The 16,733-nt window shown below is 42.1% G+C and overlaps 1 protein-coding gene across 7 annotated transcripts in view; it reads right to left on the bottom strand.

The window, feature by feature from the left end:
- LOC109867196 (protein-methionine sulfoxide oxidase mical3a) overlaps positions 1–16,733 on the bottom strand; it is a 104,888-nt gene that overhangs the window by 16,921 nt on the left and 71,234 nt on the right. For 5 of the 7 annotated variants that reach the window (XM_031801303.1, XM_031801302.1, XM_031801304.1 and 2 more), the window contains 5 exons: positions 13,466–13,540; positions 11,824–12,023; positions 2,648–4,661; positions 1,964–2,058; positions 363–413 (listed from right to left, as the gene is read on the bottom strand). In XM_031801303.1, the coding sequence (XP_031657163.1) occupies positions 363–413; positions 1,964–2,058; positions 2,648–4,661; positions 11,824–12,023; positions 13,466–13,540 (2,435 nt within the window). The remainder of the gene's footprint in view (positions 1–362; positions 414–1,963; positions 2,059–2,647; positions 4,662–11,823; positions 12,024–13,465; positions 13,541–16,733) is intronic. The other 2 variants (XM_031801306.1, XM_031801307.1) reach the window with 2 other exon arrangements.

The raw sequence follows: 16,733 nt of genomic DNA, 5'->3' as shown, positions 1-16,733 counted from the left end.
TATAGAAAAATAGACTATAACAAGGAGAGGTAGCTGGAATCCAAGTGGATCCGATAGCAGCACTGGAGAACACTGGGTTGGTTAACATCAGACCAGTACAGACCAAAGATAAGCTGATTGACACCCGACCAGAGAAGACAAAGAAAAAAACATGGACGGCCATATTGGAAAGTTGTCATTCATTGTGACCAGAAAAGTAAGGAGTGCAGTAGTTTTTACTTCCGGCGGGGGAGGGGGTAAGTTAGGCGTCAAGGTGACCGCTGGGGCAAAATGGAAAGAGAGGGTTAGGATAGAAGTGCAACGGTTGGCGCATGCGCAGGGGTGATAAGACGTGGGTCAATGGACATGTATGCACACACTACCTTCGTGGCGTACGCTCTCTTGAACGCCAATGCGTGAGGGACATAAACAGACTTGGGGGAAGACAAAACAAAACAAACAGAAAAAACAAACAAACAAATGGAATGATTAAATGTATTAATCGGCAAAACCCCCCACATACATCAACCCAATCACTAACACAACCAAACAGGCAATGTTAAAGGCCCCCCACCTACACAAAGATGAGGGTGCAATGATGAGTTATGGATCAACATTACTAACAGGAATTATTCATGGAACATTTCAATTAAATTATTTGTTTTTAAATAAATACCCAAGGGACAAAGTGAAAAAAACATTGATGCACAACGGTTGATTAAATTAATATTAAGAGATTGCCCAAAAATAGATTAACCTGAACAGCTAACATCAGAGCAGTCTGCACCAAAAATAGGTGACAATAGACTACCTACTATTCCCATGAGAAGAAAATGTACTACTTCACCTCACAGAACAGTCACTACTCAACATCACATCTCTAAAGAACAACAAACACTAAATTAACCACAGAACTAAATGAGCCCTAGTATTCCTCATTCAGCGTCAGAGGGCCTATTAGGATCGAGTGAAGAGATCCACTTTTTAATTAATGGGATGTGCCCTTAAAGTGCTTGAGCCAAAACCACGTTTTATGCTGCACCATCAGACCTATACCATTTAGGACTAGGTGCCTGGGTCCAAATTATGAGGAAACTCAGAGCATGTTTGTTATGCCCATTGATGCTTCAACACATGTTCAGAGACTGTTGTGGCCATAATCATGGGCAAGGCAACAACAACAGGAAAAGACCACTTTCTTTCTTGCCAGTTGCTTTGGAAAGTGTGTAAAAGTTTAGGATGATGAATGCGTGCCTCTGGCACTGAGATCCATCTATTCTACTGTATAAACCTCCACAAATACAGCAGCAGTGGACTAAACAAGTTTGAATTTCAACCATTTCAGCGTAATAAATGCAAATGACACTGCATATTTTGACTATTCGCTAATATGATAAGTAAAACTAATTAAATTCAACTCCCACCCTAGATGATGCCCGAGTCCAGTTATAATGTGAATATAATACTTTGCTTGCAGACAGAATAAAATTCCAATTCAATATGTAGAAAATGGAAAAGCTCCAGACCTTTTTTTTTATTATTACTTTTATAATTCTGTTTTGGGATGAGTTAGGGCTTCTAAATAACTGTTAAAAATAAGAATTTAGGTGATTTAGTGAAATATAGTCCTCAAACTCGTTATTGTAATTGACATTCAACATTTGAATTTTGATGCTTGTTTGAAATTCATAAGCGTTCATCCCACTGTTGCACCTGGTGTAGTACCTCTATGAATTCTTCATGATTCGATCAAGGTCTCGACCTCGTTCTCATTCCTTCCCTCTTTCTTTTTCCCTTTCCCTCAATTTTTTTCTCCTTCTCCATTTTCTCTGCTATTATTTCCTTCTGAATGCCTGACACTAGGTCAAAGATGTCCATATGCCGCTTCGGTTAAGAGTTTAAATCATATGATATCAAAATAAATTACCACAGTGGGGGTGAGGTTTTCATTAGTGAACTGATAGATGAAAATAACATGACTCACATCTGCCTTAGACTTCAGGGACGACCTCTCCAGCACATCATCACATGACAGATCTGAGTCCTCAGAGAAGCTCCGGTTTCGGCGCGACTTCAAATCTGGAATGGAGAAACAAACAAAGACAGCATATCTACCTGTTATTTCTGTATGGACTTGAAGTGACCATAACTAAAATAACTAGCCTAGAAGATAAAACCAAAGACTGACCAAAAGGCTTTTACCTCAAAGCCATAAGACTGCTGAACAGTTAAACGGCTACCCAGACTTTCTGCTTTTCACCCCCTACCTACATGTACATAGTACTTCAATCAATCAATCCCCTAACCAAACCTACATGTACATATTACCTCAATCAACCACCCCGAATACATCGTACCCCAGTACACTGACTCGGTAGCGGTACTCCTTGTATATAGCCTCGTTATTGTTATTTTGTGTTATTTTATTGATGCTATCTTTATAACTATTTGTTAATTGTCTTACTTTTTAACTGCATTGTTGGGAAAGGGCTCGTAAGTCTACACTTGTTGTATTTGGCGCATGTGATAAATAACATTTGATGCATGTGATAAATAACATTTGATATCTAGACCAAATGCCTTGATCAAGCTCTAAGCAAGTCAGTGCAGTATGGTCCATTGTAAACTACAGGCTCCATGAACTCCCTTGTTTCTCTGTCTGTCTCACCTGATGACCTCCCGAGAGGAGATGATCTCTTCTTCCCTGAGTCATTGGTGGTAGAGCTGGACGGCGTGCTGGGACACGACTTGTCATCCTTATTCTTCTTCTTGTCTTTCTTGTACCCCGAGAACACTGCCTTCCACAGGGACTTGTGTTTGGGAGGCGACGGCGTCTCGTCTGCACCGTGCTTGTAGGAGAGCCGGCTCTCGTTCTTGGCTTTCTTCTCCTTCTTGTTCTTGCGTGGCGAGAAAAGGGAGCTGCGCTTCTTGCTCTTGCCTCCCGAGGCGGAGCCGTCAGAGGAGACAGTCGAGCCGTCCAGACTCTTGTTAACCTGAATGCTGAAGAAAAGCTCTGGCAATGTCTCCGCCTTCTTTGACTCCAGAGCAATCACCGCAGATGTCTTTGGCGAGCCGGACAGCTTCTTAGTACTTTTTCCGGATGTCTCTGATGAGGCCACGTTCCACACCACTTTAGCAGTGGTGGCAGAGCCCTTGGCCATGTCCGTCTCTTTCATCTTGCTGAGCTGCTTGGCCATAGCATCTTTTAGAGCTTGGCTCTTGATTGACTTCTCTCTGGCTCTCATCCGCTCTTCAGCTATTTCCTTGGCCTCAGGGGAGAACTGCTGGGCCTTATGGTTTTTTGAGGCCTGCTGGTTCCCGGGGAAATTGGCTGTTCCATTCTCCATAGCCAGGGCCAAGTGAAGAGGAGGTTTCTCCCTCTCCCTGTTGGGCCTGCTTGTGGGTGGGGTGTAGAACCTGTCCATGGTTGTGTCTGGCGTCCGCTCGTCATACGTGTCCTCCACATCGTCTGCAAACGGGATCTCTGCCACGCATTCCACAAATGACTTCCTCACCTCCTCCCGACGTGGTTTGATGCTCTTCTCCCGTCTCATGGTCACCACAGGAGCATTGACCGGAGCTGTGATTGGTGACGTGACCAGTGTAGCCCTGGGGGCAGGCTTGGGCACAGACACAGGGCTGAGTTGGGTCCTCGGTACAGGCACAGGGCTCTTGATCTTGGTGGGTGCTGCCTTGGCTGGCTCAGGTGTAGTGGGGCCATCGATCCCATTGTTCCAGGAGACATGATGCTTCTCCTGCTGCCTTAGGGTGGCTGGCTCCTCGTTGGGTGGGGGCGGCGGGGGGCTGGAGGGCGGGGTGAGCATGGTGGAGTCGGAGGTGTTGTAACTGTCGCTGGCTGCCTGGCTGGTCTGGCTGGTGGTCGTGCTACCATTGAGGCCCAGGCCAGAGCTGCTGCTTAGGTCCCTTTGATCCGTGGCTTTGCTCTTGGGCTCCACAGGGGAGATGACCTGGCCCTCCACTGTAATGTTCAGCCTGCGGATTACCGAGCGGCCGGTGAAGGGGGAAAGCTGCTCCGACAAGTCCTCTGGGGTGTAGGACTTAGGCGAAGAGGAGTCCGGGGTGGGAACCCTACCCACAGTAACAGGACTCTTCTCTGGGGATTTGCTGCTGCTACGTTCCATTGGGGTGAGACCCAGACTCTTTCTGATCTCTGCACTCTTCAGCCAGAACTCCTCGATGATGTCCGTCTTCTTGACAGGGGTTTCCAGGTCTGATGAGTCTAGGGATTTTTGTGGCTCGGGGATAGCCCTGTCAGATGAGGCTGGTTTGACCAGCGGCGTGGAGGTGACTGCAGGGACAGGCTGAGTTCTGACGGGGGAGTCGGAGGTGAGGGATGAGGAAGGCTCTTGGCAAGGCAGTGGCTGGGCACAGATGGGAGACAGCGGGTTCCCTGTCGGGGGACAGGAGCATGACGGAGAGTTAACAGGGGATTTGGTGGTAACGGTTTCGAGCAGTGGGACAGGCTGGGAGCAGATAGGGGAATGGACGGGGGAACAAACAGGGGAGCGGATGGGGGACATAGTGGGGGCAGGGTATGGAGGGCTCTTGGCATTGGGAGTCTGAGATGTCCTCTGTGGTGTTGTGAAGTCCTCCAGTGGAAAAGGTTCTGGGAAAAAGTGCATGCCAGGGGATTTGACCAGGCAGGGAGAGGGGTGAGACATCTGGAAGACAAGCAGAGGAAGAGGACCATTTAAACTCTGAGAAACTCATAGAATGCCATGAGGGGGAAACATTTCGGTAACCCTTTACATTAAGCCCCTATTATTACGTAACTAACACAGTAATAACTGTGTTAACATAGGAGTTATAGGCTTTACTATGCAATTACATGGCAATACCAGAGTTGATAAATATGCTCAGACCTGCTAACAACAATTGTAACAAGGAACACCCTGCCATTAACTACCAGTCATTTTCAATTAGTTAATTCTTATGTTATGACCTGGCTCAAAGGCTATACCAAATCAAGTGTAACGTTAGAACAATATAGTTACATAGGATAAACTTGTAATTATCACCCAGGAGCAAGCAACTTAATGTAATGTGAAACCCAGTAGGGTATAATCTTTATAATTACTATGAAGTTACAATGTAACAACCTTTGCAGACAATAGGCTAATGAGGAAAAATTAGGAGAAAGGACAACATTAGGTATAACTCTTTTAGTTAAGATTGTTACATTGTAAGTACAAAGTAACAATATTTAACAACCAACTCAGTAATTACAATGTTGTTACAAGGGATATACATGTATTTACAATGTATTTACCCAAGAGCAAGCAACAATGTAAAGTTACATTTTGTATTACTTTGTAGTTACAATAGGCTAACCAGGACAAATAAGGAGACAGTTTGACTTTTCTTTAATGGATGACAAACCATATTCAAACCATTCAAATTCAATTCCCCATTTCAGACTCAAAGCAATAACTATTTTAGCTACTGCAGGTGGTGGTCAAGCTAGCTGGCTAGCTTTTCCCCTTCACTCACTAATGTAGCTAGCTGGCTAGCTTTTCCCCTTCACTCACTAATGTAGCTAGCTTTTCCCCTTCACTCACTAATGTAGCTAGCTGGCTAGCTTAACCCCTTCACTCACTAATGTAGCTAGCTTTTCCCCTTCACTCACTAATGTAGCTAGCTGGCTAGCTTTTCCCCTTCACTCACTAATGTAGCTAGCTGGCTAGCTTAACCCCTTCACTCACTAATTTAGCTAGCTAACTAAGTACTGGCACAATGTCAACACATTTTCCAACTCGGTCAATAAACGTTACAAAATTGTAATAAAACCTATTAAAACATTTAGTTAATGTTATTTCACTATTTTTTAGAGACTTACATGCACGTTTGCACATTACAAAGAAATAGCAGGTGCCTTCCATTTTGGCTACAGAGGAGAGTGTGAGCTAAGAGTTGTAATAACTAACCCAAGATAGACCAGAGCCTGTTGTTTCCAATGAGAGCAAATTAATCATAGTGGGCAGAACACGCAAGGAGGTGGGCAGAACCAAGCACAAGCTAGTGAGATCCTATTGGCATGTTCTAGCATTTATTTGCATATTTCCGTTAGGGAACGTTCACTTCACAGAGTTAACGTGTGCAATAACTCAATTAGCCCTTGCACTCCTTCTAAACAACACATTTCTTAAACTCTGGCAAAGGGTAAAGTCTGCAAAACGTAGCACACTCAGTTTGTTACAGATTATAGTTTGAAAACAGAAAACTGTATGGAGATCAAATGTTTTTTTTAACCTTTATTTAACTAGGCAAGTCAGTTAAGAACAAATTCTTATTTTCAATGACAGCGTAGGAACAGTGAGTTAACTGCCTTGTTCAGGGGCAGAACGCCAGATTTTTACCTTGTCAGCTCGGGATTCGATCTTGCAACCTTTCAGTTACTAGTCTAACTCTCTAACCACCAGGCTACCTGCCGCCCCATCGATGACAAGATTTGTAGAATGTCTGCAAAAATCCATCTTGCAAGTAATATAATAATAATCAATCATTTTGCTCTTTATTTAGCCATTTTACAGATACAACTTTATTTAGTCATCGAAAATTGTGAAAAACTCATCACGTTAATGAGAAGGGTGTTCTTGAAAGGATGCACATAACTCTGCAATGCTGGGTTGTACTGGAGAGTCTCTCAGTCTTAAATTATTTTCCACACACAGTCTGTGCCTGTATTTATTTTTCATTTTAGTGACGGCCGAGAATCCACTCTCACATAGGTACGTGGTTGCAAAGGGCATCAGTAACAGCGCGATTTGCCAAGTCAGGATACTCTGAGCGCAGCCCAATCCAGAAATCTGCAGTGGCTTCTGATTAAATAAAAATGTTCATAGAACCGCTTGCTGCAATTTTGATGAGGCTCTCTTGTTCAAATATCAGTAAGTGGACTGAAGGCAGAGTATGAAAGGGATAACGAATCCAATTGTTTGTGTCATCCATGTTGGGAAAGCACCTGCGTAATTGCGCACCCAACTCTCCCAGGTGCTTTGCTATATCACATTGTCAGTAAGCTTGAGTTCTTTTGCACACAAAAAATCATACAAATTATGGAAAGACCTGTGTGTTGTCCTTGTTAATTCAGACAGAGAATTGCTCCAACTTGTTAATCATAGCCTCAATTTTGTCCCACACATTGAATATAGTTGCAGAGAGTCCCTGTAATTCTAGATTCAGATCATTCAGGTGAGAAAAAACATCACCCAGATAGGCCAGTCGTGTGAGAAACTCATCATCATGCAAGCGGTCAGACAAGTGAAAATTATGGTCAGTAAAGAAAACTTTAAGCTTGTCTCTCAATTTAAAAAAAAAGTGTAAATACTTCGCCCCTTGATAACCAGCGCACATCTGTATGTTGTAAAAGTGTTACATGGTCGGTGCCCATATCATTGCATAGTGCAGAAAATACACGAGAATTCAGGGGCCTTGCTTTAACAAAGTTACCCATTTTCACTGTAGTGTCCAAAACATCTTTCAAGCATTCCCTTGGCAGCAAAAGCCTCTTGGTGGATGCTGCAGTGTACCCAAGTGGCGTCAGGAGCAACTGCTTGCACGCATGTTACCACTCCATGTCTCCCGGTCAAGGCTTTTGCGCCATGAGTACAGATAGTACAGATACCAACACATCTTGACCACCAAAGGCCATTTGATGTAACAAAGCTGACCAATACTTTCAAAATATCCTGGTTTCCAGTGGTTTGCAGAAGACGATGTCTTTCTTAATTGACCCCCGATAAACGTAACAGACATACAGCTGAAGTTGGAATTTTAAATGTATTTGGCTAAGGTGTATGTTTTTCACAATTCCTGACATTTAATCCTAGTAAAGATTCCCTGTTTTAGGTCAGTCAGGATCACCACTTTATCTTAATGAAATGAAATGTCAAAATAATAGTAGAGAGAATGATTTATTTCAGCTTTTAATTCTTTCATCACATTCCAAGTGGGTCAGAAGTTTACACTCAATTAGTATTTGGTAGCATTGCCTTTAAATTGTTTAACTAAGGTCAAACATTTTTGGTAGCCTTCCACAAGCTTCCCACAACAAGTTGGGTGAATTTTGACCCATTCCTCCTGACAGAGCTGCTGTAACTGAGTCAGGTTTGTAGGCCTCCTTGCTCGCACACACTTTTTCAGTTCTGCCCACAAATCTTCTATGGTATTGAGGTGTGGGCTTTGTGATGGCCACTCCAATACCTTGACTTTGTTGTTCTTAAGCCATTTTGCCACAACTTTGGAAGTATGCTTGGGGTCATTGTCCATTTGGAAGACCCATTTGCAACCAAGCTTTAACTAACTGATGTCTTAAGATGTTGCTTCAATATATCCACATAATTTTCCATCCTCATGTTGCCATCTATTTTGTGAAATGCACCAGTCCCTCCTGCAGCAAAGCAGCCCCACAACATGATGCTGCCACCCCCGTGCTTCATGGTTCGGATGGTGTTCTTTGGCTTGCAAGCTTCCTCCTTTTTCCTGCAAACATAACGATGGTCATTATGGTCAAACAGTTCTATTTTTGTTTCCACGGACCAGGGGACATTTCTCCAAAAAGTACAATCTTTGCCCCCATGTGCAGTTGCAAACTGTAGTCTGGCTTTTTTTATGGCGGTTTTGGAGCAGTGGCTTCTTCCTTGCAGAGGGGCCTTTCAGGTTATGTCGAAATAGGACTTGTTTTACTGTGGATATAGATACTTTTGTACCCGTTACCTCCAGCATCTTCACACGGTCTTTTGATGTCTTCATGCATTTTCATCTTCATGCATTTGGAAATTGCTCCCAAGGATGAACCAGACTTGTAAACCAGAATTTGTTTTCTGAGGTCTTGGCTGATTTATTCTGATTTTCCCATGATGTCAAGCCAAGAGGCACAGAGTTTGAAGGTAGGCCTTGAAATACATCCACAGGTACACCTCCAATTGATTCAAATTTGGTCAATTAGCCTATCAGAAGCTTCATCATTTTCTGGAATTTTCCAAGCTGTTTAAAGGCACAGACAACTTAGTGTATGTAAACTTCCGACCCATTGGAATTGTCATACAGTGAATTATAAGTGAAATAATCTGTCTGTAAACAATTGTTGGAAAAATCACTTGTGTCATGCACAAAGTAGATGTCCTAACCGACTTGCCAAAACTATAGTTTGTTATTAACAAGACATTTTTGGAGTGGTTGAAAAACGAGTTTCAACCACTCCAACCTAAGTGTATGTAAACTTCCGACTTCAACTGTATACCAGGAGATGTGCCAGGCCCGCCACATCTGCTGACTCATGCAGCTGTAACGCATTGAATTCACTGGCTTGTACGCAAAGCCATGTCACTGATGCGTTGTGAAACAGTGTTGTTTGATGGAGGCATTGTATGTATAGTTTTTTTGGGCCTTTTCCCCCAGCATTGTCCCAGCCAAGTCCTCCACAATTGTATGGGGCTTGCCTGTCCTAGCCACTCGGTAGCTCACCATATAATACACTTCTAGCGTAACGTTCATTCCTTCGACGTGGATCGATAAACGTGGATCCGACCATCACCTCTGGTGTGAGAAAACTGCAACTTGTCAGTGAAGAGCACTTTTTGCCAGTCGTGTCTGGTCCAGTGACGGTGGGTTTGTGCCCATAGGCAACGTTGTTGCCGGTGATGTCTGGTGAAGACCCTTCTTTACAACAGGCCTACAAGCCCTCAGTCCAGCCTCTCTCAGCCTATTGCGTACAGTCTGAGCACTGATGGAGTGATTGTTTGTTCCTGGTGTAACTCGGGCAGTTGTTGTTGCCATCCTGTACCTGTCCCGCAGGTGTGATGTTCGGATGTACCGATTCTGTGCCAGTGTTGTTACACGTGGTCTGCCACTGCGAGTACGATCAGCTGTCCATCCTGTCTCCCTGTAGCGCTGTCTTAGACGTCTCGCAGTACGGACATTGCAATTTATTGCCCTGCAGTCCTCATGCCTCCTTGCAGCATGCCTAAGGTACGTTCACGCAGATGAGCAGTGACCCTGGGCATCTTTCTTTTGGTGTTTTTCAGAGTCAGTAGAAAGGCCTCTTTAGTGTCCTAAGTTTTCATAACTGTGATCTTAATTGCCTACCGTCTGTAATCTGTTAGTGTCTTAACGACAGTTCCACAGGTGTATGTTCATTAATTGTTTATGGTTCATTGAACAAGCATGGGAAGCAGTGTTTAAACCCTTAGCAATCAAGATCTGTAAAGTTATTTTGATTTTTACGAATTATCTTTATAAGACAGGGTCCTGAAAAAGGGACATTTCTTTTTTTGCTGAGTTTAAGTGAACCCCAAATCAATGTAGTTATCATCATATTTTCACCTCTTCGATGGTCCAGCGTCCCCGTCTGTTGTTCGTTCTGTGCTTTCCAGGTAAGGGGGCAGTATCTCTTCGACTGCATCAGATTCACAACTGTCAGTGTCCATGCTAGCTGGGCTAACAACAAAGGTAGGATTACTGATGCTAGCATTGGATGTGCTCGTGGAAGCAGAACAACTTGTGCCTTCAACAGGTGCAGGTGTAGTACTGCTGGTAGTAGCAGTACAACCAGTAGAGCTGGTATGTGTCTATGGACCCGGGCCTTACTTTTTTAACCATTTATCAATTTTAGAGCAAACGGAATGAGCAGCAGCTACAGTGGAATTCCCGCGAGAGAGTAACGGTTAATGTGATTGGATGTTAATTATTTGACTAGTCTACCTGTATTTGACATTGTGTTGTTATTTTGCTGAACACTTGATGGTTTAATTTTATTTTTGGCAGTGAAACGAGGCTACTCAGTCGAGAAAAAAACCTCACCCAAATGTATAGCCCCGTTGGAAAATATAGATGACTGTTGGAAAACATGAGGATTTTTTGGGGGAAAGTATTTTTTTATTTTTTATTATGCCAATCATATTTTTATTTGGCGTACACCGACGGTATTGCGCGTACCCCAGTTTGGGAATACCTGATCTACACTAATTGAAATGGATTTAACAAGTGACATAATTAAGGGATAATAGCTTTCACCTGGATTCACCTGGTCAGTCTGTCATGGAAAGAGCAGGTGTTCTTAATGTGTCGTACACTCGGTGCATATCCCTTGTAACAATATTGTAATTACATGGTAGGTTATTAAAGATTGTAGGTACAATGTAACTAAAAGGTTTATACCTGAAGTTGTCCTGTCTCCTAATTTCTCCTGTTTAGACTAGTGTCCGCAAAGGTTGTTACATCGCAACTACAAAGGTTGTTACATTGTAACTACATAGTAATTATACTATGGGTTTCACGTTACATTAAGTTGCTTGCGCCTGGGTAGATACATGACAATTAAGTAGATCCTATGTAACTATATTGTAACTATATTGTTCTAACATTACACTTGATTTGGTATAACCTTTGAGCCAGGTCATAACATAAAAATAAACACATTGAAAATTACTGGTAGTTAATGACAGGGTGTTCCTTGTTATAATTGTTGTTAACAGGTCTAAGACGATTTATAAACTCTGGAATTACATGTGGATTCAATGGTAGTGGGACCTTGTAGTAACATGTAACAAGGTCAGATTTTGGTTTGAGTTGTTAACATTGTAATTCACAGGTGACTTTCAAACATGTAATCACAAAACAGTTACATAGCGGAACAAGAAAAGTTACACATGTGGAATAACCTTCAGCAAGTGAATGTGTAATTACTCATTCCATGTTCCAATTGTGTAATAACTGATTTTGCAACAACACAATAACCATGTAATTATATAGTAAAGCCTATGTAACTCCTACATTGTGAGTAATAAGGGCAACTTAATGTAAAGTGTTACCAACATTTCTTACCTGTGAATCAGGCTGTGGAGTTGGTGGTTTGACTGGCAAGAGCACAACTTCCCCAACTAACTTCACTGGACTGACACTAGATTGTTCAATGCTGAATGCGAGCCCCTGACTTTCCGACTTCTTGTCCTCTTCAGGAAACGCTTCACTGATCTCTGACTGGTGTAGAAGAGCCTCAGCCTCTGCGTCGGAGGGAATGTCTTCTGTAATAATATAGACAATAAGTATATCTTAGAACTCGATAATGTACACTACTGTTCAAATGTTTGGGGTCACGTCCAAATGTCCTTGTTTTTGAGGAAACAGCTTTTTTTTTTGTCCATTAAAATAACATCAAATTGATCAGAAATACAGTGGCAGCTTCATTAAATAGTACCCGCACCAGTCTCAACGTCAACAGTGAAGAGGCCGACTCCGGCATGCAGGCCTTCGAGGCAGAGTTGCAAAGAAAAAGCCATATCTCAGACTGGCCAAATAAAATAAAAGATTAAGATGGGCAAAAGAACACAGACACTGGACAGAGGAACTCTGCCTAGAAGGCCAGCATCCCGGAGTCGCCTCTTCACTGGACGTTGAGACTGGTGTTTTGCTGGTACTATTTAATGAAGCTGCCAGTTGAAGACTTATGAGGCGTCTGTTTCTTAAACTAGACACTAATGTACTTTTCCTCTTGCTCAGTTGTGCACCGGGGCCTCCAACTCCTCTTTCTATTCTGGTTAGGGCCAGTTTGCGCTGTTCTGTGAAGGGAGTAGTACACAGCATTGTATGAGATCTTCAGCTTCTTGGCAATTTCTCGCATTGAATAGCCTTCATTTCTCAGAACCAGAATAGACTGACGAGTTTCAGGAGAAAGGTCTTTGTTTCTGGCCATTTTTAGCCTGTAACCAAACCAACAAATGCTGATGCTCCAGATTCTCAACTAATCTAAACAAGGCCAGTTTTATCGCTAATTTAATCAGCACAACAGTTTTCAGCTGTGCTAACATAATTGCAAAAGGGTTTTCTAATGATCAATTAGCCTTTTAAAATTACAAACTTGGATAAGCTAACAACGTGCCATTGGAACACAGGAGTGATGGTTACTGATAATGCGCCTCTGTACGCCTATGTAGATATTCCATTAAGAAAATCTGCTGTTTCCAGCTAGAATAGTCATTTACAACATTAACAATGTCTACACTGTATTTCTGATCAATTTGATGTTAAATGGACAAAACGTTTGCTTTTCTTTAAAAAACAAGGACATTTCTAAGTGACCCCAAACTTTTGAATGGTAGTGTAATTCACCATATTTGGTTGTGAGTGGAAGTGCCAACCAGATGCTTCAAATGTATACATCCGGTGAAATATCTGGCTAATTGTTTTATCTGTAGTGAGAGGTGAGAGGTAAGTGTGATGTAACTTCCTGGTGAACTCACTTATACCAGAGATATGTATAATGATGAGATGCTCATGTCTCTGCCCTATCAATGTACTAACAAGTGCATCTTTGAACCCAATAATGTACCTCACCAGTCTAACCCTTGCTGTCATCATAGCTCATAAATTACATTTGTTAATACACATTCTGTGAAACCTCACTCTAGTATTAAATTAATAATTAGAAAACTAAACAGTAGATTTGTTGAAAAAGTTGGTTTCATACCCTGATCCATCTCGGTGCCCGGCTCAAAATCATGGCTGCCAACTTCTACTTCCGGGTCCTCATCCTCACAGGTCTCTGAGGGCACAGAAGAACGACGAAACAGTTAAACAGGGTACCAACTGAGCTTTTAGTCTGGTTCAACTAGGGCTGTGGTGGTCATTACATTTTGTAATCGACCGTTAATTAACATAAACACATTTAGCATAGCCTACAAGCCACTGATGCAGAACTTTGGAATATCTACATTTCAATAAATGTCTAATAAATCCATGTAATATAGCCTACACTATCACAATAAATCCATTATTTTTTTGAGAGGTCTAAAGAAACATGATATGAAGAAAATGTAGTCTATTTCAGAAGAACAGAATAGCATACTCTGCATTGTACTTACAGTGGGGCAAAAAGTATTTAGTCAGCCACCAATTGTGAAAGTTCTCCCACTTAAAAAGATGAGAGGCCTGTAATTTTCATCATAGGTACACTTCAACTAGGACAGACAAAATGAGAAAAAAAATCCCGAAAATCACATTGTAGGATTTTTTATGAATTTATTTGCAAATTATGGTGGAAAATAAGTATTTGGTCAATAACAAAATCTCTCAATACTTTGTTATATACCCTTTGTTGGCAATGACAGAGATCAAACGTTTTCTGTAAAGTCTTCACAAGGTTTTCACACACTGTTGCTGGTATTTTGGCCCATTCCTCCATGCAGATCTCCTCTAGAGCAGTGATGTTTTGGGGCTATTGCTGGGCAACACGGACTTTCAACTCCCTCCAAAGATTTTCTATGGGGTTGAGATATAGATAATGGCTAGGCCACTCCAGGACCTTGAAATGCTTCTTATGAAGCCACTCCTTCGTTGCCCGGGCGGTGTGTTTGGGATCATTGTCATGCTGAAAGACCCAGCCACGTTTCATCTTCAATGCCCTTGCTGATGGAGATTTTCACTCAAAATCTCCCGATATATGGCCCCATTCATTCTTTCCTTTACACGGATCAGTCGTCCTGGTCCCTTTGCAGAAAAACAGCCCCAAAGCATGATATTTCCACCCCCATGCTTCACAGTAGATATGGTGTTCTTTGGATGCAACTCACCATTCTTTGTCCTCCAAACACGACGAGTTGAGTTTTTACCAAAAAGTTATATTTTGGTTTCATCTGACCATATGACATTCTCCCAATCTTCTTCTGGATCATCCAAATGCTCTCTAGCAAACTTCAGACGGGCCTGGACATGTACTGGCTTAAGTAGGGGGACACGTCTGGCACTGCAGGATTTGAGTCCCTAGCGTAGTGTGTTACTGATGGTAGGCTTTGTTACTTTGGTCCCAGCTCTCTGTAGGTCATTCACTAGGTCCCCCCGTGTGGTTCTGGGATTTTTGCTAACCGTTCTTGTGATCATTTTGACACCACGGGGTGAGATCTTGCGTGGAGCCCCAGATCGATATCAGTGGTCTTGTATGTCTTCCATTTCCTAATAATTGCTCCCACAGTTGATTTCTTCAAACCAAGCTGCTTACCTATTGCAGATTCAGTCTTCCCAGCCTGGTGCAGGTCTACAATTGTGTTTCTGGTTTCCTTTGACAGCTCTTTGGTCTTGGCCATAGTGGAGTTTGGAGTGTGACTGTTTGAGGTTGTGGACAGGTGTCTTTTGTACTGATAACAAGTTCAAACAGGTGCCATTAATACAGGTAACGAGTGGTAGACAGAAGAGCCTCAAAGAAGAAGTTTGAGGCTTGAAGTACAGGTCTGTGAGAGCCAGAAATCTTGCTTGTTTGTAGGTGACCAAATACTTATTTTCCACCATAATTTGCAAATACATTTATTAAAAATCCTACAATGTGATTTTCTGGATTTTTTTTCTCATTTTGTCTGTCATAATTGAAGTGTACCTATGATGAAAATTACATGCCTCTCATCTTTTTAAGTGGGAGAACTTGCACAATTGGTGGCTGACTAAATACTTTTTTGCCCCACTGTATGTTAGTTAGGTCCTGATCTGGCTATGCCATATGGGTGTGGGCTACACTAGTTAATTTAGCAGACAAGATTTGGTTAGAATTCCATGGCATTATTTTATAATATTAAGAATACAATTGAACATACTGTAGCTGAAAAAAATAGAAAGGATATTTTCTCCAAACGTTTTGAGGATGCACATGGGGCTGTTCTGTGTTGAGCGGTTAACAAAGAAACAGGTACTCCTATATGCTTAATTTAGAGTTATTTATGTAACTTTAGTTGTGATACAAATTTTGGGCTGTATGATTTGACTTTTAATACATTCTAGGCTGCATGATGCGACTAATGATGATTTGAAAAAAGTTGCATGAAAGCCATGAGCTCAGCATAGTTTTTTTGCACAGGCTGTACACACTTTAGTCTCTCATTCACAAATTTGACAAGCACTTGATAATCCCTCGAATTTCCCAGCTGCAAAAAAGAAAATCCCCCCCCCCAAAAAATCCATGCCTTTAGAGGCCAGTTGCCGTTGTGCCACTTCCTCCCGCTGCGTGCCGAAGCACCTGTCACTCACATGGCTTTCAGTCACGTGATCGAGTCTTTCTCACAGGCTATAAGTGAAAACGGACACTTCGGGGACGTAACCTTGTGGGTCCTTATCCAATTCCAAGGCGCATTTTGAAGATATTGGAAGTACAGTCCACATTTACTTTTCGTCAGCCAACAAGATGAGTAGGCCTAACGAACAGCAAAAGCACTAGCCTATGTCAATCTATAGTAGAAAGGTTGAACTATTCTATTCTGTGCAAGAAATAAATATTCCAAACAGTCAGATTAATACAAATTAATACAACCACTAGCATCAAAAAACCTGTTTCACACAATGAGCTTGACGCAACAGATGAGAACGTTTAACCTGTTGAGTGTAGGGGGCAGGATTTTGATGTTTGGATGAAAAACGTACCCAAATGAAACTGCCTATTTCTCAGGCCCAGAATCTAGAAAATGCATATAATTGACGGATTAGGATAGAAAACACTCTAAAGTTTCTAAAACTGTCAAAATATTATCGGTGAGTATAACAGAACTGATATTGCAGGCGAAAACCTGAGGAAAATCCAACCTGGAAGTGCTGTTTTTCCTGAAAGCTCTCTATTCCATTGCCTGCCTTCGCTCCATTTAAAGGGATATCAAACAGATTCATTTCCTATGGCTTCCCCATGGTGTGAACAGTCTTTAGACAGTTTCAGGCTTTTATTTTGAAAAATGAGTGAGAAAGATCACATCGCGTCAGTGTAT

Source organism: Oncorhynchus kisutch, linkage group LG22, assembly GCF_002021735.2.
Source record: "Oncorhynchus kisutch isolate 150728-3 linkage group LG22, Okis_V2, whole genome shotgun sequence".
In the NCBI taxonomy this organism is placed as follows: domain Eukaryota; kingdom Metazoa; phylum Chordata; class Actinopteri; order Salmoniformes; family Salmonidae; genus Oncorhynchus; species Oncorhynchus kisutch.
Note: the sequence above shows the minus strand (reverse complement) of the source record. Positions and strands in the feature narration are given on the sequence as shown.